General features: G+C 44.6%; 2 protein-coding genes across 2 annotated transcripts; one reads left to right on the top strand and one right to left on the bottom strand.

Moving 5' to 3' along the window:
• The first annotated feature begins 36 nt into the window (after positions 1–36).
• Positions 37–8,133, top strand: HNRNPH1 (heterogeneous nuclear ribonucleoprotein H1 (H)). The gene is given in 11 exon segments (XM_010019614.1): positions 37–169; positions 1,090–1,245; positions 1,446–1,589; positions 3,093–3,231; positions 4,240–4,418; positions 4,641–4,712; positions 4,786–4,925; positions 5,098–5,263; positions 5,402–5,491; positions 6,650–6,742; positions 7,320–8,133. Coding segments are annotated over 11 exon segments (1,398 nt in total). The 5' UTR covers positions 37–75; the 3' UTR covers positions 7,445–8,133.
• Positions 8,134–9,679: 1,546 nt separating this feature from the next.
• RUFY1 (RUN and FYVE domain containing 1) lies at positions 9,680–21,114 on the bottom strand. The gene is made up of 17 exons (XM_010019611.1): positions 20,949–21,114; positions 20,234–20,351; positions 19,521–19,622; positions 19,067–19,190; positions 18,626–18,684; positions 17,972–18,037; positions 17,287–17,356; positions 16,289–16,390; positions 15,762–15,878; positions 14,926–15,093; positions 13,338–13,435; positions 12,757–12,876; positions 12,056–12,185; positions 11,200–11,294; positions 10,697–10,745; positions 10,440–10,517; positions 9,680–9,823 (listed from the first exon to the last, which is right to left on the bottom strand). Exons 1-17 carry the CDS (start codon positions 21,103–21,105, stop codon positions 9,680–9,682), a joined length of 1,797 nt encoding a protein of 598 aa, XP_010017913.1. The 5' UTR covers positions 21,106–21,114.
• Positions 21,115–21,190: the final 76 nt, after the last annotated feature.

The following is a 21,190-nucleotide window of genomic DNA, read 5'->3' as shown; positions in this document are numbered from 1 at the left end:
ATCTCAAGGAGCCTGTTTTGCTCTTCTACAGCAACCACTGAAGCCGAGACAGAGCCAAGCCTCACCCCCAATGTGATGCTGAACACAGAGAGCAGCGAGGGATATGTGGTGAAGGTCAGGGGGCTGCCTTGGTCCTGCTCCACCGAGGAGGTGCAGAGATTTTTCTCCGGTAAGCAGAACTGGGGGGGGATGGGGGTCTGGAGAGGGGCTGGGCTCTGTTTGTCAATCCTGGGCTCCTCCCTGGGGACGCTGTAGCAGTGGGAGTGCTGCAGTGAGCAGTTCTGGGAAGCATTCAGGGAATTTTAGTAGCTAGTGAAGTTGTAATGCAGCAAGTGCCTCAGCTAGGACCCGGTGTGGAAAGCCATGCTAGGAACTAGACACAAAGGAGCTCAGTCATCAAGTCACTGGGATGTCTGCAGCTGCCTTAGCTTCCTGAGCAGCCTGAACAGAGAAGCTTCCAGAAAACTTCAAAATTCTTACTTCAGGTTGAACTAATAGTTTAGTCTTTGGTGTTGTCTTAATAGTCTCTTTTGTGCAAAGGGGTTAGTGTGTTGTGTCCTTCTTCCTGATTATTAGCATTTTACAAATTACTAACATTTTACAGTGGTAAATAGCTGTGATAAATACATGGTTTCCTCAGTGACTGGGGATCTTAAAATGCTTCAGGAGTTTGGTGTACTGGATTTGGTTCTGATATAGTTCATTACGCTTCTACTAATTGTTATTACTCCTTGCTTGAATTTGTGTCGATGAGAAAGTCTTAAGTTACCTACAGTCAAAACCAGTTCATCAACTTGACTCGAGGCAGCAAACCCTTGAAAACAGCTAATTTGCATTTATCTTGTTTTGTTAGTTTTTTAGAGTCTGCAAGAAGGGTGACTTGATTTTAGTTATTTCTTAGTTCACTGGTCACTATTAAAGTTAGAACAAGAATACTGCTGGCTTTGCCTTTTTGCTATGACATGATGGCTATTAGTCTTTCCCTTTCAGAATGTCTGAAACTTGTGAAGTCACACTGCAGTGTGTAAAGAGCATTACAGTGTTCCTGTAACAATTAAATGAATTTTGGCTTTCCTTTTTCACTTCCAGATTGCAAGATTCTGAATGGGGCTTTGGGAATCCGTTTCATCTACACCAGGGAGGGCAGACCAAGTGGAGAAGCATTTGCTGAACTTGAATCAGAGGAGGATGTGAAATTGGCTCTGAAAAAAGACAGAGAAACAATGGGACACAGATATGTTGAAGGTTTGACTCAATTGGCCTTGTAACTGACTAAATGTGCTTGTGCTCGATGGGTTTTTGGTTAATTGCTTCGTTTATCTCTTTAAAATGCATGTGAAAAGGACAAGTGGACTTGTATGTCATAACTTGATTAGTTTCAAGGCAAATGGCTTTTAAAACTCTTGCGTATTCCAGAATGCATTAATTCTAAGTGCCTTTTACAGTTTTCAAGTCAAACAACGTTGAAATGGATTGGGTTCTGAAGCATACTGGTCCCAACAGCCCTGATACAGCTAATGATGGTTTTGTACGTCTTAGAGGACTTCCATTTGGCTGTAGTAAAGAAGAAATTGTACAGTTCTTTTCAGGTATGTGGGATAAAAGTAGTAGCTGTAGCACTATTGGTCTATGCTAAAAAGAAACCAACAGTAACCGAGCAGCCACGGATGCCCAGTAGTACTTCCAGCAGTAACTGATGGGTATTAAAAGTAAATAAGCAGTTCTTGTTGCTTATCTGGGCATGAGGGATCAATTCCTGAAGTACTTACTGAATAATTGAGGGAACTCCAAAAATCAGTTCTCATTTATAGTTAATGGGACGTACTGTCCCAAGTAAGGATAGCAGAAACCAAGAAGTGTTTTGCTTTCTAAATTCCAAGTGAACAGTTGAGGTGGGAGGATATTTCCACCCACAGTCTCGGCTTGCTCATGCTGTTCAGTGAAGGCTGTACAACACCCATACTGCTGGGCTCAGTACAGGAGCAGGGCCTGAGGAATGGGTGTGCAGTGTGCCCATGGCTTCTTAGAAACATAGGGTTAGTATTGAGGAAGATTCCAGAAAAACATCAACGTGCTGAACTCTGCCCAAGAACAGATTTTCCCCCTCCACTTCCTGGGGGAAAACCCCCCCAAACCAGTCCTTGTCACTGTCTAACTTTATCTCTTCATCCATAAAAACTTTGTTTTGCATTGACTCATTCTCACTTTTTTGCAGCTGTTGTATGTTTTATGAACTGGAATACTATTATAAATGCTTAAGACAGAAATCTGTTTTATTTAGGGTTTAACTTGTTAGTGTTTTCAAAGTAGTAGCTTTCTAAATGTGAGTGTTTAAAATCAGCTGAAATGTTGTGCTATAACAGGATATGATGGAGCTCACTGTTTTGCTTTAAAATACAGTTATAAATATTTCCAATTTTACAACTTCAGAACTTGTTTTTGTTTTCTGAATCAGTATATTTTGAACAAGAGCAGTTCTTAAGCATGTGCATTTTAAGTTGTTTCTTTCTTACATGGTTAAGTAATTCAAGCTTTAAAAACTGTTAATGTGCTTAATATACAAAATGTGCCTCTTCTGTTCAGAAACTAATACTTTTGAAATTACTTCATGATTTTTTTCTTAATTAAGCACTCCTAAAGATAAAAAAATTAATGCTGAAACTGATGTTTGCATAAGACTAATTATGTTACCTGAGTGACTTCTAGTAAAAATACTTGTTATATATAGAGCTGTTTAACTTGCTGTGTTTGAATTTAAGTTGTCTTAAAACGTTCATCTTAAATACTTTCACAGAATTGAAGGTTTGTAATAATAATGTGTGAGCTTCTTAATGCACCCTGCATTAGATGCCTGGTCTGAGGAGTCGTCCCTGACACTCAGAATGTTTTCTGTGCTCTGCAGGGTGGGTTAAGAACATAAACTGAATGGTATGTTGTTGACATGCTTTCTTTTCTGCTGTTCTAGACTCAACATGCCATTCACTTACAAGTGTTAAAATTCTGGTGTATTTAAAGCTATAAGAAAAACTCATGACTGGGCTTGTGATGTTAATATTGCCCCCCTACTGGGGTTATTTGTCCTTGGGTTGAAGGGTTGGAAATCGTGCCAAATGGGATAACATTGCCGGTGGACTTCCAGGGGAGGAGTACGGGGGAGGCCTTCGTGCAGTTTGCTTCACAGGAAATAGCTGAAAAGGCTCTAAAGAAACACAAGGAAAGAATAGGGCACAGGTGGGGATGGATGGTTGGTTGGCTCTGTCACTTTTCTTATGGTAAATCATTAAATCCATATTCTCTCTTCTGAAAGTGTTAACGTCTGACCAGAAGCACTCTTCTGGTCTCTAACTCGGCGATAAGTAAAGTTATTGCTAATGTGCCTCTGGCACAGGCTGTTTGGATCTACCCAAAATGAAAGATGAAATTGGGCCAAGCTGAAATGTGCTTTGGAAACTGGGTAATAATGAAGAAGTGCAAAACTGATAGCTTGCAAGTGACAAAGTTGAGAGACTATGGCTTTAACTTCTCAATATAGCACCAATTATGCCTTTAGCTCTAAAGACATGCACAGTACTCTTACTACCATAAGAAAATGTGATACTTTCTAAACTTGTTTTATAAGTTGAAATGTAACAAATTTTACTTACTGTATTAATCTTCAATGTAATAAGCATAGCTTTCAAGAAATTGTCACAAAGGGTTTTTATTCTATTTGACTTGTGACTATTTTTCATTGAAGCATGCACTTTTTGCCTACGCTGAGTCGCTGAAGCATAGGCTGGGTTCATTAGCACATGCCAAGCTTCTTGTAGCATCCTGATGGGTTGAAGTCCTGGTGGAGGCCGGGGTTTTAACCCTCTCTTTCCATTGCCACATGAGCAAAACAGTGCTGAGTTGAGTGGACACAGTCCCTCCTATGGTTTCTCTTTTTTTGACTAACACTTTAAATTGGGGGGGAGGAGGGTTGGGAATCAATACTGCTCCCCCACCCTTAAGGCTGGGATACTGCAAAGTATGTGAGGAGCATGTAAACCCTTCAGTAATTGTAATTTCTTGAAAATACACTGATTTGAAAGTAATGTAGTGCTTACAATAGTATGTCATTGCCTACATAACGTAAAGAAACCTGGCTTAAAATACACTGCCAGTTTCAAGGCTATGACTAAATGGCTTGTTTTAATGTAAAACTGTGTTTGTGGAAGGAATCGGAGCCTGACTTCTCTCTGTGGAAACACTTTGTAGGTACATTGAGATCTTCAAGAGTAGTCGAGCAGAGGTGCGCACTCACTACGACCCTCCACGCAAGCTGCTGGCAATGCAGAGACCTGGTCCTTACGACAGACCCGGTCTCACACGTGGATATAACAGTCTTGGTAGAGGAAGTAGCTTGGAAAGGATGAGGCGTGGAGCCTACGGAGGAGGTAAGTAGATGGTGTCCAAGAGGGAGCTGCTCATCTGAGAAGCAGCAACACTTGGACCTGGTAGTGTCCTCTTTACTTCGTAATTGCTGGTTTGTATATGTCCTTGGCTTTATTTCTTCTAGAAGAAAAGAAACTTCCTAATGCTCGTTGTCTGCAGTGTGCTCGTTGTGCATTTGGATTTTTCTGTAGTTGAAATGAACATGTTGTCCAATCTATTTATAGGTTATGGAGGTTATGATGACTACAATGGGTATAATGATGGCTATGGTTTTGGTTCTGATAGATTTGGAAGAGGTAAGAGATCTCTAATAGGAATAGTAACTGAACTTACAATACGTCTCAAAAGAACCTAAAATACATCTGAAAGACCTAGAATGGACTCTCTTCTCTGCAGGGATGTCGGACCACAGATACGGCGACGGGGCGTCCACCTTCCAGAGCACGACTGGCCACTGCGTCCACATGAGAGGTCTGCCCTACAGAGCTACGGAGAACGACATCTATAACGTGAGTCCCAGAGCCACCCTTCTCCCAGTGCATGGCTTCCAGAGTCCAGAGCCGTTACTGGAGGTGCTCAGGGCACAGCAGTGAACGAGTGCTCTGTTAGAGGAAGCGGTTTGCTGTGAGACTGAGCTCTTGCATTGGTGCGTTTTAATCTGTGTGACTGTTCCATGTGTAGTTCTTCTCACCTCTGAACCCCGTAAGAGTACACATTGAAATCGGACCAGACGGCAGAGTAACTGGAGAGGCAGACGTGGAGTTTGCTACTCACGAGGACGCAGTGGCTGCAATGTCCAAAGACAAGGCGAATATGCCACAGTGCGCCTGCTCTTCAGGGGGGAGCAGTGCTGCTGTGCCTCTGCTCTGCTCTGCTCTGCTCTGCCTGGAGAGCTGATGGAGTTCCTGCAGCCCTGCTTGTGGCGTGACAGACCCCGGGGGTTCTGTGTGAAATGCTCTCATGGCAATCGCTCTTCTTCTTCCAGAACACAGATACGTAGAACTCTTCTTGAATTCTACAGCAGGAGGAAGTGGTGGTGCCTATGGCAGTCAGATGATGGGCGCAATGGGTATGTGTACACAGTCCTAACTGTGCTTCTGAACCAGCACTTGATACTTAATGAAGCTGGCTAATGCACAGCTCCTGCTTGTTCTGTGCCTGGCACAAAGACTGAAATTCAACGTTTTCTCTTAATCACACAGTCAAGGAATCGGAAGGGGTGGTCCAAGACTGGAACACTAGCACATTGCCAGGTATATAAACCTTTTGGGAATACATTCAAACAGTTAATAGGCTGAATAAACTGTGATGCTGACTGTGGTGCGTGTGGTGGGGTGAGAGGCTCTTGGGAGGGGGGTGGTGGTATGAAAGTGGCATGGGTGATGCCTGTGCTCTTACCTTCCTTCCCTCTCCCTTGATTTTGGAAACTGGAATGTCATCTGGTGATGGAGGGTGTATCTGTGGCACCATCTGTGGCACCACCTGTGACCTGCTGTTCAAGTCTGGGCTTGGTGGTAAGGGAAAAACTAATTTGGAATTTGGAGATACTGCCTGGATTGCTCTAGCAAACTCCAGAAGTGTTTGAAAATCTGAACTGTGTTTGCAATGCAAGTCAAACAAACAATGCCACTCTGTAGAGCAGATACCCTTCTTGATACCTGACTTGTCTGGTTTCTTGGAGATCGTGGTGGTGGTTGGGTTTTGGGGGATTTCTTGGGGTTGGGGTTGTAGTATTTTGATAACAGATAGTTTGAGGTTAATGCTGATGCTTTACTGGCAAGTGTTATGGGAGCATAGGCAGTGATGAGGTGAAGAGCAGTGGCTGGTGAGCTGAAGCAGAGGTCCCCTGTGTGGTGAGCTGTAGTGCTCAGTCAGTCTGGAACAGGACTGAGTCCCTGCCAGGATGGAATGTGATGGGGTGACTCCGTTTAATGAGTCAGCATGTTGCTGGCAGCTGCAGCCCTGTGTGAGGGCACTAAAGCCAGGTTCAGGTCTCTTGGGGTGTTTGTGTACGCAATGGCAGATTGATCCTGCTACACATAGTCCCTAGAAACTGCAGAAGGAAACCCTTAGTGAGCTTGTTGCCATACGTACTTCAGAAGGAAGGTACTTCCGTGAGAGCACGAGCTTGTGCCAGGGAAGAGGGGCTGTTAGTGAGGTGAGGGGTAGATTTGCTCATGATGAGCAGACTTTGACAGGCGAACTCTTACCGTTCCTATCCTTAACTCCAAAGGAAGCCAATCCAGTTACGGTGGCCCAGCCAACCAGCAGCTGAGCGGGGGTTATGGCGGTGGATACGGCGGCCAGAGCAGCATGAGTGGCTATGGTAAGGGAAGCTCTTGTCTGGTTCAGGAGGTGCAGCTGGCTGAGCAGGGCTCACGGTGCTGCTCGCTGGCATTGAGGGGTTGTGCTGCAGGCTGGGCAGCACTGCAAGCTGACAGCTTGGCTGCTGTGAACCTGCACTAACGGGGAGCTGGTGGGGATAGATCCAAAGCAGGAGCTCGGTGCTGGGGGCGGGAAGGTGGGAAACCGTTCTGAAGGGGGTAGGCAATGCTGGTCTCTGGGCTTGTGTTGCTCTGCTCGCTTTCTTGGTGTGGAAGCTGGAGGTCAGCCTGGCTTCAATGCAGCATGAAGCGAGGGGGGGGCACGTGGGAGGCCGGGTCCTCTCCGCTTCCATGGGGCAGTTCAGCTGAGCTCGGAAGCGGGGTGAGACAGAGCTGGCTCTTTTCATTAACAACCAACAAACTCCATGACTTTGGGTACGGAGCTGTAAACTGCCACTTTGCAGCGTTGGGCACAGTAGACGGTATTTACGAGGTGGCCCAGCAAGGACAGGCGTTGGGGGAAGGATGCTACGAATCGGCCTGAACCAGCTGTGAACCTGCTGTCGGTTTCCCCCCCAGACCCCGGGAGCCAGGGCGCCATGAACAGCAGTTACTACAGCAGCGGGAACCGCGCGTCCATGGGAGTGAACGGCATGGGCGGCATGTCCAACATGTCCAACATGAGTGGTGGCTGGGGAATGTAACCGAGCGCTGACTTTTGGTCACATCTTTTTTTAAAAAACAAAAAAACAAAAAACTAAGTTTAACAGTTTTGCAATACGAGCTTGTGATTTCTGCTTGACTGTCAGTGAACCCAAGATTGTTCTTTTAAAAACCCTTCAGGTTCAGTATTTTTTGAACATACCGAAATTGAACATTCATCTAGGATGTAATAACCAAGTTGAGTAAAAGACTATAACTGTTAAACAACTTTGGGCGTTTCTCAAGTTAGTTTTGTTGTAGGAGTGTATTTAAGCAGTAATAAGCGTATTTAGGTTAAAGCTGTTTGAATTACGTTAAATGTTGCTCTTATACCATATTACATCCAACACTGTTTTGAATACATGTGGAGGGAGATGCTTTTTTTGTAAAGAACTGATGATATAGGAGCTGTGTCTGAAATTCAAAGTGAACATTTGGCATGTTAGTTCTAGTTTCTTTCTTTTAATACCCTGTAAGGCATGTTAAAGCTTCTTCTTTATTTTGGTTTTTTTTTAAGTTAATGGGGAAACATGTCGAGACGCAATACGGCTACTTTAGGATTTGGGTCTTGGTGTTCGTATACAATTCTGAGGCCTTGATTTAATCTTTCATTGTATTGTGATTTCCTTTTTAGGTGTATTGCGCTAAGTGAAACTTGTTAAATAAATCTTCCTTTTAAAAACTGGAACTCTCCCTCCTTCTTGTAGCTGCGCCTGCAGGGGTGGTCTTGGGGGCTGACACCTAATCTGTGCCTGCCGTGAGCAGGGTGTGAGTGCTCCTGATGGGTGTTACCACCCCAAAGGGACAGTGGCTGGGAAACCAGCACCTGCGAGGGTGGGCTTTTGGGTCAGAGCACTGCATGGCTGTGCCGGGAGCAGGGCTGCGCATGTAGGGCAAGAGGCAATTGTGTGTGGCCTCATCAGCTGCAGCAGAGCACGGGGCAGCCCTGCTTCAGCACATTCAGCTTCTCTAAGGTCATGCTTATTAAAGATGGGGTTTTACAAAGAGCTTGGGTCCAGGTTTTGAGCAGTGGAGCTTCCCCGAAGCTGGAGGGGATCTGCTTCCTGGCACTTGCCGGGGTGAATCCACTTGCCCTTTCTACCCATTCTTTCCTGAGGGCCAGAAATGGGAAGGTCCCTTCTGCACTGAAGAAACCCCCATGTTCTGGGAGTTAAACCCAGACCACTCCATCCCATTGCCACATTAAAGCCCCCCCCTTTGCCCTGTCTCCCTGCTGCTCCCATGCGAGGTGGCTGCAGCAGCCGGGTTTGTGCTGGTCTGAATGAAGCCATTGAGAGAATGAGTCTCTGCCTCATCATGTGCTCGGCAGCCGCTGCATCACATGGCACTGGTGCAGCAGCATCGCACTGCTGCCCCCCGCCCCCCGAGCTGGGTGTGAGTGCACAGCTCAATGCCCTGACATGCACCAGCAGCGGAGCTGGTGACCCATTAACAGGGTCCACCTGCCAGGGACTTTGGTTTGGAACCCACCTCAGGCTTGAGTGCCCAGCGTCACGGGCGGAGGGAGGTGGCTGCCCAGTGTGGCCTGGGGCGAGCTGGGGATGGGAGCGGTTAATCCCACCAGGTGCTCGGCAGCAGCTTCAATTTGAGCCCTTGCTATGTGGGGCTGTCCTCAAACCCTCTGACAGCTGTTAAACATCAGAACTTGCTCTCACTTTCTGTTCTTGCAAAAGGCTTTATTGTGTAACAGTGACTCAGGACAAGTACAACGCGCAGTTTCTGATTGCAGTGACCAGAAGGCACCTTCATTGACACTCACCATAAAGCTTTTTCTAGAGACAACCCATAAAGTGACTTTTCCTCCCTGCGCCGGGAGCAGACACGGGCCATGCACCAGCCCGTGGAGGAACGGGAGCACCTACAGCAGCATAGGGAGGAAGTGAAGTTAATGTGCAGAGCGACAGTGACGTCTGTGGGATCAAACGGACGTAGAAAGGCCATATACAAATTTTAATACAAATATCTATAAAAATCAGAAAAGTGAAGTTGCATTTTAGTTTCAAATAGAACTTTCAGGGAAGTTACAATTAATACAGTTTCCTTAATTATTCCAGTTGGAGAAACATGACTTTGCACCATCCCTACAAGTTGTTCCATGCTGCTGCAGCACAGCGGAAAACACTACAGAGCAGCGGCCTGCTGCATGGGCGACGCCTGCAATTCAGTTACAAAAATAATGGCTACTTTCCATGGCAAAGGGCAAGGTTCTGGCAGCCTTAGGAGGAGTTAGAGGAGCACCGCTGGAGGAGTAAAGTGTGACAAGTGTCACAGACACGGACGGGTTTAGGGTACGATGGCAGCGCCAGTTCGTTACTGGAACAAGTGTTGCAGAAGATGTCCCCGCAGTTCCTGCAGTGGTGCTGCAAACACAGGGTTACAATAACCACAACTGCCTGAAACCCCAGCACCAGGGAGAGGGAAATCAGACCTCCCAGCAGCTTTTGGAGCACAGCGACATCACCCTCCGCTCCCGACAGGCCCAGCCCTCCCCTCAGCTCTGCTCCTGCTCAGAGAACACAAGCGCTGTGACCCCTGCGCAGCCCCGCTGCCTGCCAGGCTGGAGGAGCCGCTCTGCTGCCGCTCCACAGCTCTCCCGAGCACCAAGCGGGCAGCCCCTGCTTCCAGCACAGCTCTATGGGAGGAGAGGTGGTGCCTGGGCTGCCGGGTGCCCTCCGCAGGCACCTCAAGCTGTCCCAACCCACCAGCAGGACCCCAGCATCGAGGTACAGAGCGCCCAGACCTCCAACAGGGAGGGGAAGAGAAATGCAGCACAGGAGAACACAGCCCCCAAAGCTCCCTACCAAGGGAAGCACCAAGCACAACAACAGTATTTTTAGCACAGGAAATGCCAAATTACTTCTCCCTGTAGTCATCACGCCAACCAGATCTGGAACGGAAGCATCTTCCCCAGCACACAACAGCACAGTTTCTGTTTTCCATGACAAAAGGAAGAAACAACCCACTGAACAACACTACCTTCCTTCTGGAGATGGAGAACTCCTTGTCACATTGCTTGCAGTGTGAGGCTTCATCATCCTTCAGCCAGGTATGACCCTAGAAAATGGGAACGAAAAGTTACAAGTTCGTTTCTAAAATGCAATTCAAGGGCAGTTTGCCAACGGTGGTGGTATTTTTCCAAAGCCACCTTTGGGAGTGGGATAACCAGGTTGAAATTTGAAGGTACTAAATGAAATGTGTATGTTTAGTCAAAACAGCCGTGAGGTGCAGAGTACCTTTAGTGCTTTATTTACTTCTTTAATATCTTCCATCTTCAGCTTCGATCTGAAAAATAAGTAAATAAATGATTTCTTCTGCATGACTTTTCCTCCAGCCACGTTCCCTCTGACCTGCAGTCCCGCTGCCGGCCGCTGCATCTACACTCGGCTGCTGCAGCCGGCTCCAGGCTCGGTATCACCAGGAAACCTTTGTCACTGTCACCTCGGGGTTTGCCCCTTTTCAGTATATTCAGAGGAATGTGGGACTGGTGCAGTTCCCCTGTGAGCACTGAGCATTCCCTGTACCGGTTCCTGTCTCAGCCATCCTACTCTGGCAAGGAGCTTCCCTTGCTTTTATTTCATAGCTGTTTAGCTCCCCAGAGAACATAGTGCACAGGAGCTGTCTCCTGAACTTCTCAGGTTTATTGGGTTTTATACCTGGACGTGTTCTAAAATGATTTGTATCAGTTTGATTCTGCATCCTCCATGTCACTTCCAGGAGTTCAGTTTCTAGGACTTACTGGCTGAGATGAAGTCCCATTTCTTGCAGAGCTTGCTCCTGCTCCTCACAGACCTTCTCTAACTGCTGCTTCTCATCTTGCAGTTTCCTCAGTTCCTACAAAATCAAGCACAAAACCAAGTTTGACCTATCGCCTCGGTCAGTCTGTCCAAGCTACCCAAGCAGTTCACAAGAGTAAGCTCCTGTTTCTAAGGCTTGATTTTCAGAATGACATGAATGAACTACCCCTGGGTTCTGCACAAATCATTAACCATATTTACGAGAAAGAGGAAGATTTTCAGGCTTTAAACCTCCTCGAGCATTGCTGGAGTGCAGCAGTGCTGTGCCTGCACATGAGCCTATAGACAGACACTGGTGTACAATTGCATCTTCAAAATCTAAACTGCCAGAGACAGCAGCAAATGCTCTTCAGTTTGACAAGAGCGTTCATGCTTAAAACATAAAGTGCCTTCAGTTGTTCTGAATGCTTGAAAACTTGTTCTTAGATTGTTTTAAACACACTGGTAAGACCTCACACAGTCACTGAAAGCCCTGAACTTGCCACTCTCTACATGAACAGGGCTGTCTCGCCGGGGGACAGTGGAGGAGCTTTGTGTCCCCAGCTCTTCCACCTCAGCCTCAGCTCCTGTCCAGTGACTCTCGTGGCTGAGGCAGGGCAGGGAGCTGGAGGTGGCTGAGGAGGCTGCTTGGCAATTCCAGTTAGACCTGTGCCCTGTATTAGCATCTCATGTGTTAGCTTATCTCATGTGTAGCATAACTCGTGTTACATCAGCCAAGCTTTGGAAGCCCCCAGATGAAAGCCTCTACCCTCTACTGGTGCTGGGTCAGCTTCAGCCCTGAACTTGCACCATGCGTACCTTTTTCAGTCCTTCCATCTGCTGCAGTTCTGTTTTAAGCAGGGTGGTAGCATCCTTCTCCTGGTGCAGTTCTCTTTGCAAAGTCTGTCTCTGTTCCTTTTCAGATTTTAATTCCTTTTCCAGAGTTAGGCTATTTAAAAAGAACTCATTCTAAGAAACCTTATACCCCACAGCACTTATTGATAGCAACAGTATGAGAAGCAGACACCTCATCCAATAGAGTACCCACAGGTACATACTCGACCATCTGTGTTTAAAAGCCACGTTTAAAAATGACACTTTACCATGAAGTCTGAGCAGTGAAGGAAGCATTTTCTATAGGTATTAGAAATCTTTGGAGGATTAACATTCCCTAAGAACAACCCCCAAACCATTCCAAAACCCCAATCTGTTTGGATGCCAGTCACTTGCTCAGCCTACAGCCAGGACCATGTCTATCTCCTGATTTAGTGAAAAAGCAATGGAAAGCTCCAAGGTCTACTCAGAATGGCCAGACTTCCACTGGCATTCCGTGCTCTAAACTGGATGTTCTGGGGAAAACCAGTTCCAGCCCCTACTGCTACCTGTGCTATACAGAAGGGCTGTGTTTTCCTTGGTTAATTCAAACCTGTCCCTTTTCAGACCTGAGCACCACAGGAGTAGAAAGCACTTCTTAAAGCAATGGTAGAAGGGAAGTTAAAACCCACAATCAGACTAAATACCATTTGCTGTCCAGTTGGGACATCTGCTGCCGGCAGGAATCAAGCCTCCCAGCGAGCTCTTGCTTCATCTTGTTGCATCTTTCTTCTGCAGCCTGTCTTGCCTTTTCTGCATGTTGCAATCTGCAAAGTAAGAAACATGTTGTCAATTCACACATTCTTAACCCACACCCTCTCATTCTGCTCTTCCAGATTTACCACACAGGCTTTTCTAAAAGCTTGAACTGAAAATGCCAGTGGAGGAAAAAAACACAACCAACCACCAGAAAACACTCCAACTGTTCCTGCAGACACCACCCCCTCCCGAAGCTGGAGTCCTACCTGTCCCTAAAATAAAGTCAACTTGTTTTCAAACAGCCTGCCTATGGAAAGAGCTATGGTGTTTGAATGGGTCAGTATGGACATGTTTGCCTGGGAAAACAGGAAAGTGTGGAGGGTAACAAGGAGGAGAAAGGAAAAGGAACGTTGTGCTGGCACACATGCCCAAAGGTCTATGGGAGGTGTAGAGGAGGTCACCTTATAAAGCTTTCAGCTGGAAACTTTCCACTGACTCCAGTGTTGACTTTTGAGCCTCTAATTATTACCTCTCTTCCATTTGTTTCATAGAGGACATCATCTCATTTGTTTTTCCTTCAAAGGAGGATATTGCTTCTGTTTTCTGTTGTAATGAGCACTCTGCATTCTGTAGGAATAAGGGAATAGACATTCCGGGTAATACACTTCAGTTCTCTAAAGCACAAAGTGTTAAGTTTTATGAATGTCTGCCACTAGATAAAGAATGTTCAGCTTGTTAGAGGCCATGACTGGGCCTAACTGGAATGTACAAACAAAATGCTGGTAATTCCAGAGCAGACACTCCTCAACTTGTTTTTTTAAGAGCTCAGAAAACCCCCCCTTAACTGTCCTAAGTTTTGGCCTGTGAGATCAGCTACAAGCCAAAAACCTTCCCTTTAGAAACAAGCTTGAAGAAAGAAATTATCAGATTCAATTGACAGGGTCATTTATGATTTGGATGTAACAACTGCACTCAGGGGGCATGGAACCAGGAAGCCAAAACATTACAAACCAAGTAATGCTTTGGAAAGCAAAGGCCTTGCTCAGCACTGGGGTTCCACTGGCCGTTGCCTGGCAAGTTTCTGTGCAGCTCTGGAGGAGGCAATGGCCTGAATGGGCATAAGGAAACAGGCCATAAAATTGAGAGAAACCCCTTCTGCATTTCTGGCCCCACGGCAGGGGAGGTGTAGTTGAACTCTTACTTCATTAACAGAGACAAGCTGTGCATGATTTGTGTGAACACTCCTCCATGCTTCCCTGTCTACCAGTGTGTTTTGTCCCATTGAAAAACCAAGACAAAACACCACAACCCGCCCAAACAACAGAAACTCACAAGAACATCCCCAACCCCCTGCAATAGATATGATAAAGGAAAGTCTAAAAACTGCCAGGGCAAGGAAAACACTGAGGAAGGAAGACAGGCCCAAAGAGCAGAAAGTTTTTGCTTTTACTTCACTAACCACCTTACCTCTGGAGAGCCAGGTCTACGCTGGAGGGGGTGTAACAAAATGCCTAAACCCATCCAACAACTTTTTGGCAGCTCCAGAGGTCAGCCTGAGCATGGAGTTCCTCCTTCCCCAAATCCACTGTTGCCTTTCCACTGCCTATAGCACTCAGCTGACCATGTGGGTACAGACACAGGAGACAGACAAAAATATCCAATAGTTTTCTATTGGTTTAGACTTACTGTTAGTTTAACACAGACAAGGGTTAAATATGGTGCAGGTGAAAGGCAAGACAACACAACACAGATGGGGAGCAGCAGCAAGACAGTTCTAGGCTGCAGTAAGTCAATTTTTAAAGACTAATCATTCACTGGTTGTGACAATGGACTCTTGCAAACACCCTCCCCTGTGAGAGCTCTCCATTTGATGGATGATCCTGTGCAATACCCAAGGAAACCCCCTTTCTTTCCAAACATACCCAATATCATATCAATAACGAAGCATAATGAAAAAAATGAAACAAATTCCTTCTACAATTTTTAAATAGCTATTCTTAAGAAAATTGTGGCATCTAAGTATTCCTTCAGGATCATATAAGTGCATTTGCATCCCCAGTGCAATATTATCATATAAAGACCACCACTAGAGCTGCTCTTCTCCACTCTGTACGTACCTGAGATTTGTGAAACATCTGCAGGTTTATGGCCTTCACTTCCTCTAACTGTTGGCGAAGTGCAACTAAAGTGTCTTGTTTTTCATGAGTATCTTTTTCCAGAAGTTTCATGGCAATCTCCATTTCTGTTTTCATTCCAATTTGTAGCTCCAACTCTTTCTCTAGTTCCTTACAAAGAGATTTCCCACGTACTACTATGTAGTCATATGTCAGGGATATGACATATGTATCATGTCAGGATTTCCAAAACCCATAAAACCAACCCCATACACAAACAACGTATTACTCTGAGGTAATGTTGAGCTATGACTTTACAGAAGAACTAAGTCTTAAATGATACATTAAGTTAGCAAACCCAAAACCTTATTTGAGCTCTGCAGATCAGGGCAAGGGTGCAGCCCTGCTAAATGGAGTGTAGAGCTCAGTGTTAACTTAGCAGCCTGTGAAATGAAGCAGGTGGACTCGGGCTGACTTAGCTCAGCAAGCCTGGGCAGCCACTAATTAGCAGTCACTGTGCAAATGACTGTTGTGCATGTACCATATTTCCCTCCATAAAGACAGCTGCCTCTCTGTGTTTTGATCTTAGTCTCTGCTATAATAATGCTGGTAGGGTCTTAAAAGGGGAAAGACCTTTTATTTTCAGCATTCTAAAAGCCCTGATTTCCAGTTCCTTATAGACACTGTTAATGACCAATGCCCAGCACCCTGCTTGCAATTCCTTTATGAATTCTGAATAGCTGCAGAAAGTGCACAACTCATATCTTGTATTTGTAATGATCCCTTAAAGCATGCAGAATCTGTAGCTTTAATTTTACTTTCTACAGTTGTTTCCTTACCAGCCTGATTTTTTTTTCTTCTTTCAACTGCTTCCAAACATCACTGTACATTTCATCAAGGCCCTGGCGTGACTGCTTGTAAGTATCCAACTCTACTTTTGTATCCTCTTTTGTTACCTGCAAGAAACATCAGCAAAAAAGCCCCCTAAGATCACAGATCTATGTATCTAAAGCAAGCCTTAGAAATGTGGTGTCACACACAGGAACTTAGGAGTTACTTCAAGTATAATCCCACTACTTTATAAACTGGCAAATGTTAACAAGCTGAAATTTCAAACAGAATAAAAAGAAAAAGAATCCATTCTAATAGTTTTCATGTTTTCTCCCTTCTGCAAGTATAAGTGTATAGTAAAGAACAGCAAAATCTAGTGCCTGTGCATACTACACACAAGAACAGTGATCTGCACAGCAGCATGCCAAACTGTGCTTAGCATTGCAGTCCAAAGGGCTTTTGAGAGCATTAACTGCAGCTAATCAAAAGAGATCACTTATTTTAAGGACCCATCATCTTCCACTGGGTGTCTCACCTCTACACTCTTCTCACTCCGTTCACGAATCAATTCATTTTGCTGTTTCAGCTGCTGCTGCTCTTCCTGAAGCGATCCGATTCGGTCGGTGGCTGCTGCGAGCTGTTTACAAAGAGAACATACTTACATTTAATCACTGGGCAAGCGTGCAACATCTGGAGGAACTCTAAAGTCAGCAGCTCAGCCTTTGCAGCAGGTGCACTGCTCACTTCCCCTTTCATTCTCCCCAGAAGCTGCCTGGACCTTCTGCTGCCACCTTCACTGAACAGTCCAAATTAATGGGCCCACCATCATTTGTTCACTTGACTTCTGCTTCACTCCCTCATCAATTTGTTTTTAATATTAACTATGCAAAGAAATGCATCCTAGTGTAAAAGGCTAAAATCCACCACAGATCATAGATCTGTGTATTCATTCTGGTACAAACTAGAAGTCACAAAGTGAGTCAGGGCTGACATTCACTGGTGGAACCTGATGGTATTTTCAAGTGGACATACATCAAAAAGTATCAGAAATCAATACAGATACAAATATATCTATATATATACACACATACACACACCTCTCCCCCAAATTAAACCCTATAATGCATGCTGCTGGACTCTATTTCAGTTCCCAGTTAGGAAAGATTTCCTAATCAAAGTGTGACTCTTCTTCTGTTTTTCTGAGTTCTTTTTACCCACGTAAGAAAGAGAGACAAGTCATGTTCATTACTTCACATCACCCAAAAGTGATTGGGTGGAGATACCACTGCAAGACAAAAACTTGATTAAAGAAACCCCATTTACCAAATAGGTACTCCAAAGCATCTTAACAACTAATGTAATGTAGAAGCTTCCCACAGAGCCTTTCCCATGTGCCAACCTATGCCAGGCCTACCAGGCCCCCACATTCCACCAGTATCAACTCAAACATGTCAGGTCTAAGGAATATTCTTAGGGAGTTTTGCTTGTGATGGTAAAGAGCTATGAGAAATATTTAAGAGACCAGACACAAACCTCTTCCTGCAGTTTCGAATTGGTCTTTTCTAAGCAGTCTATTTTGTTCTGAAGATCTGCAACTGTGCAACTGCAGCCAGGAAAAAAAAGATGAATAAAAACACGAAAAGAAGTGCCAATGTTCAACATTTATTCCTATCCTCAACCATACTTTTACCATCTTGCATTTGTTAACAATTAAATACTTTGATGAGATGGCAGAAAATCCAGAGGAAGGACAACTGTTCCTCTTCAGCACTGAGAGGACCATGAATTTCCCCACATTTGGCAGCCTATTGTATTAGTTGGCAGCCCTGTTCTGGCTTAACTTTTGCAGTCTTAGCACCTCTTGTGTTCAAGAGGGTAAGTGAGGCCTGCTCCTCCCCCAGAGCAATGTTCTATGGCAGAAGAATAGAGACTCTTCCTTTAAGGAATGAATTTCCAGAGGCACTTTTAATATTTTCTCTTGCAAAAGTGGCTCCAAAATCTCAAAAAAGTAAACTATTGTTACACAGACTTCTTTGCATTTTGTATGCCATCAGAAGAGTAAGATTAAAAAACGAACCTAAGATTTTGGGAAATAATCAGAAAAGGCATTTCAGTATAGATAAAAAATCTACAAGACTGATAGCAGAGACACTCAAAGCCATACTGGAAAAGCGAAGCAAGACAAGTGTTTGTACATTAGAACAGATGAAAATCCCACCTTAGATGTCGGTTCAGTTCTTCCACATAATGCTTCTGGTCAAGCACAGCTGTAATCCCTCCATCTCTAGTTGTAAAAGCAAGAATTTATTGATAGAGAAGAAATTCCTTCATTCTAAAAGGCTAGTTTTTATTAGGGTTTTCAGCACAGAGGTGCAAACTGAGTGCCAGAAGCACACAAACTACCAAGTCCCCTCCGTTCACTACAGCTCTTCCGCAGTGCTTCTCACAGCTGCAGTCTCTAATTCACCCAACATTTCACCTAAAACTATGGGGTTTTTTCCTCTGTAACTGATCTTTCCCACAAAGACAGCTACTTAATTGAGAGCATTTCTGAGACAGCACTTAAAAACAAAGCAGTGATTTAGTAGTGGGTGATTTTTCATCTCCTAAAACCCACAATCTAAAAGTTTGGATGCTTTTAATTTGGTCCCAGCTCAAGACACAAACTCTCTACACTGTATTGTTAAAAGTACCATGGGCTCAACTTTCAAAAGTCAGTACTTTTGTTTAGCCAACAAAATCTACTTTGGATTCTTTTATTTTGGATGATTAAAAGAGTTTGAGATCTCCAACACTCGTGTGCTCCCACAGACTGGCAGGTTGGTTAGACAAAAACCATGACAATTTAGAATCATTAATTCACCATACTTACTGTTTGCCATCGCTGTCCTGTGTTTCCTTAAGGTACAAGGAAAAATCAATGACTCCAACCTGAAAAAATGTATTTAAGGTATTAACACACCCCGATAGTGCAATTCTGTGTAGCAGCAGGCACTGCTTTGTATTTGGAAAAAGGTAAAAACCTGAAGTTTAAGTTTAGACAAGGAAGATAATACCTAGATTCTTCAGGGCTGAAGCAAGCATGCAAGCATCAAAATAGCCATATCTGGTATGCTCAGTTTCCTGGCAGGTATTAGTTTAACAGCATTTCCATAAACTGCTACTTGGCAGTTTATGTACTTATGTACTTTTTTGATTCAACACGGAACATTCTGGACAGAATTTTGGACCCATCTCAGTAAAGTATTTATGGATGTGCTTAATTCTACTACAATCTTATACTGACTGATCTCATTTAAGCATTAATCTTTACCTGAGAATCCAAGTCTTCTCCTTTCAAACAAAGATTTGCATCGATAACATTCAGTCCAACCAGCAGACCCACAATGACTGCTCCTTCCTCCTCCATCATCAATGCATCAGGTTCATAAAATTCACTAGAAGAAATATTATAAGACATTAAGACTATTATGGTACTTCCCTCACTGAAATCATATGAACAGTAATATAGCCCTTATAAAGCTCAGCTGATCAGCCCCTTCTCACTAACTTATTGTACAAGGCAGAAGATGCAGAACTCTTACAGAAAATACCCTGCTTGTTCCTCTGTAGGTTCACTGCAAAAAACCCCCAACTAACAACCTGCTCCTCTGCAGGTTGCAAGAACAAGCTGAAAGTTAAACTGGTCAGTTATTGACCTTTTACTACAGCAAACCAAAGTTTCAGTGATTCATGTAAATATAATCTACCCATGTCTGTACTGTTACCTTAATAGATGCTTATGGTCCAAGAGTACTTTGAGATAATCTGCCAGCTTCTTTTGCATGAGTGCTAGGTAAAGCCAAGCTCTTCCTCTTCCCACAGCAGTCCTAAAATGAGAAGTAGCATGTTTTGGTAAAAACAAAGCAAAGGGAGACGAAGTTTGTTATTTACTGAAAATACAAAAATAATAAAAAAGCATTCCTGGGGAAATGAAACATTGTTTCCAGAACACAGAAGCATTTAAGTATAACCCATTGCTTCAGCAAAGGTGAAGTATATCATAAAGTCTTCCCAACTTGGAAAGACATACGTATTTTCAGCTACTGCCATAACCCAACCATCATCTTAGCATTGAAACGAGTTTCTTTCCATCGTCCTGAATTACCCACATTAAATACTACTAGAGCACACACAAAGTGACACGAAGCCATAAAAGTGAGGGAAAGAAGGAAAATACATGTGAAGACTTTACAGTTATTTTTAGCAAAGTGATAGGAGTTTCCAGATGCTGTTTTTAAACTGAGAGCATTGTTTGAATCAGAAGGACTGCATATTTTGAGATATCCCCTTATCTCTTGAAGAAGCCAATGCCTCCTACATACCCTCTTTTTCTCTTTGGGCATAAGATCTCCTTAAGGAAGGCGAGAGGCTACATGAAGGGATTCTTTTTTTTCCCCGAAGTGTAAATGAAATGCATCATCCCAAATAATCAACTTACTTCAACTCTGGCAGATTTTTAACACTAGTTGCTATATCTGATGCTTCAGGACAAAATTTTTCCACTAGCTCCAAAGGACCAAAAAATGATTTGTTCTGTCCAATAAAAGTCTTCTTCACTAAAGGGAGTATACAGAGAAGTTTGTGAGGTAAAGTGACAGGTTTCCAACTCCAGAATTATAGATTTTAGTCTGTGTTTTACTTTGTATTGTCAATGAAAAGGGGGCATTAAAAATACTTTGACAGTTTAGGAGGCACAAAATACAGGGCATATGAGAAGACAAGAGCAGGTAGTGACAGGACAAGGGGGAATGGCTTTAAGCTGACAGAGGGGAGACTGAGATGAGCTCTTGGGCAGAAGCTCTTCCCTGTGAGGGTGCTGAGGCGCTGGCACAGGGTGCCCAGAGAAGCTGTGGCTGCCCCATCCCTGGCAGTGTTCAAGGCCAGGTTGGACACAGGGGCTTGGAGCAACCTGCTCTAGTGGAAGGTGTCCCTGCCCGTGGCAGGGGTTGGAGCTGGAGGAGCTTTAAGGTCCCTTCCAACTCAAACCATTCTATGATTCTATCTGTAATACTATGGAGCATCATGCAGTGTATGTGATTAATATCAGCGTCAGACTGGAGTAAAACTGGAGACACGGGGGGACACAACACAGACTCATGTATCCGCCTATCCTGGGGTGGCAGCCAGAGCTGGTGTGGGGAGCGGGCGCCCACCTTTCAGCCCGTGCTTGAGGCAGTGCTCCAGCACCACGAAGAACTGCTGCAAGGGCGGGAAGTCCGAGTCCAGCGTCCGGCCCAGGCTCAGGGCCGACTGGATCAGGGTTTTGATGCTGAGCTTCATCATGTTCATGAGGTTGGCGCGCTCCTCCATGGCGTGACACCGTGCACCTGGGTGGGAGGACACGGGTGGAGAAAGAAAAGCTGCTTTTAGAGACGCACTCCAGACCCCCCCAGCG

This window comes from Nestor notabilis, unplaced genomic scaffold (genome assembly GCF_000696875.1).
Source record: "Nestor notabilis isolate BGI_N333 unplaced genomic scaffold, ASM69687v1 scaffold16468, whole genome shotgun sequence".
In the NCBI taxonomy this organism is placed as follows: Eukaryota; Metazoa; Chordata; class Aves; order Psittaciformes; family Psittacidae; genus Nestor; species Nestor notabilis.
The sequence above is the reverse complement of the archived record's forward strand: the minus strand, read 5'-3'. Positions and strand labels throughout refer to the sequence as shown.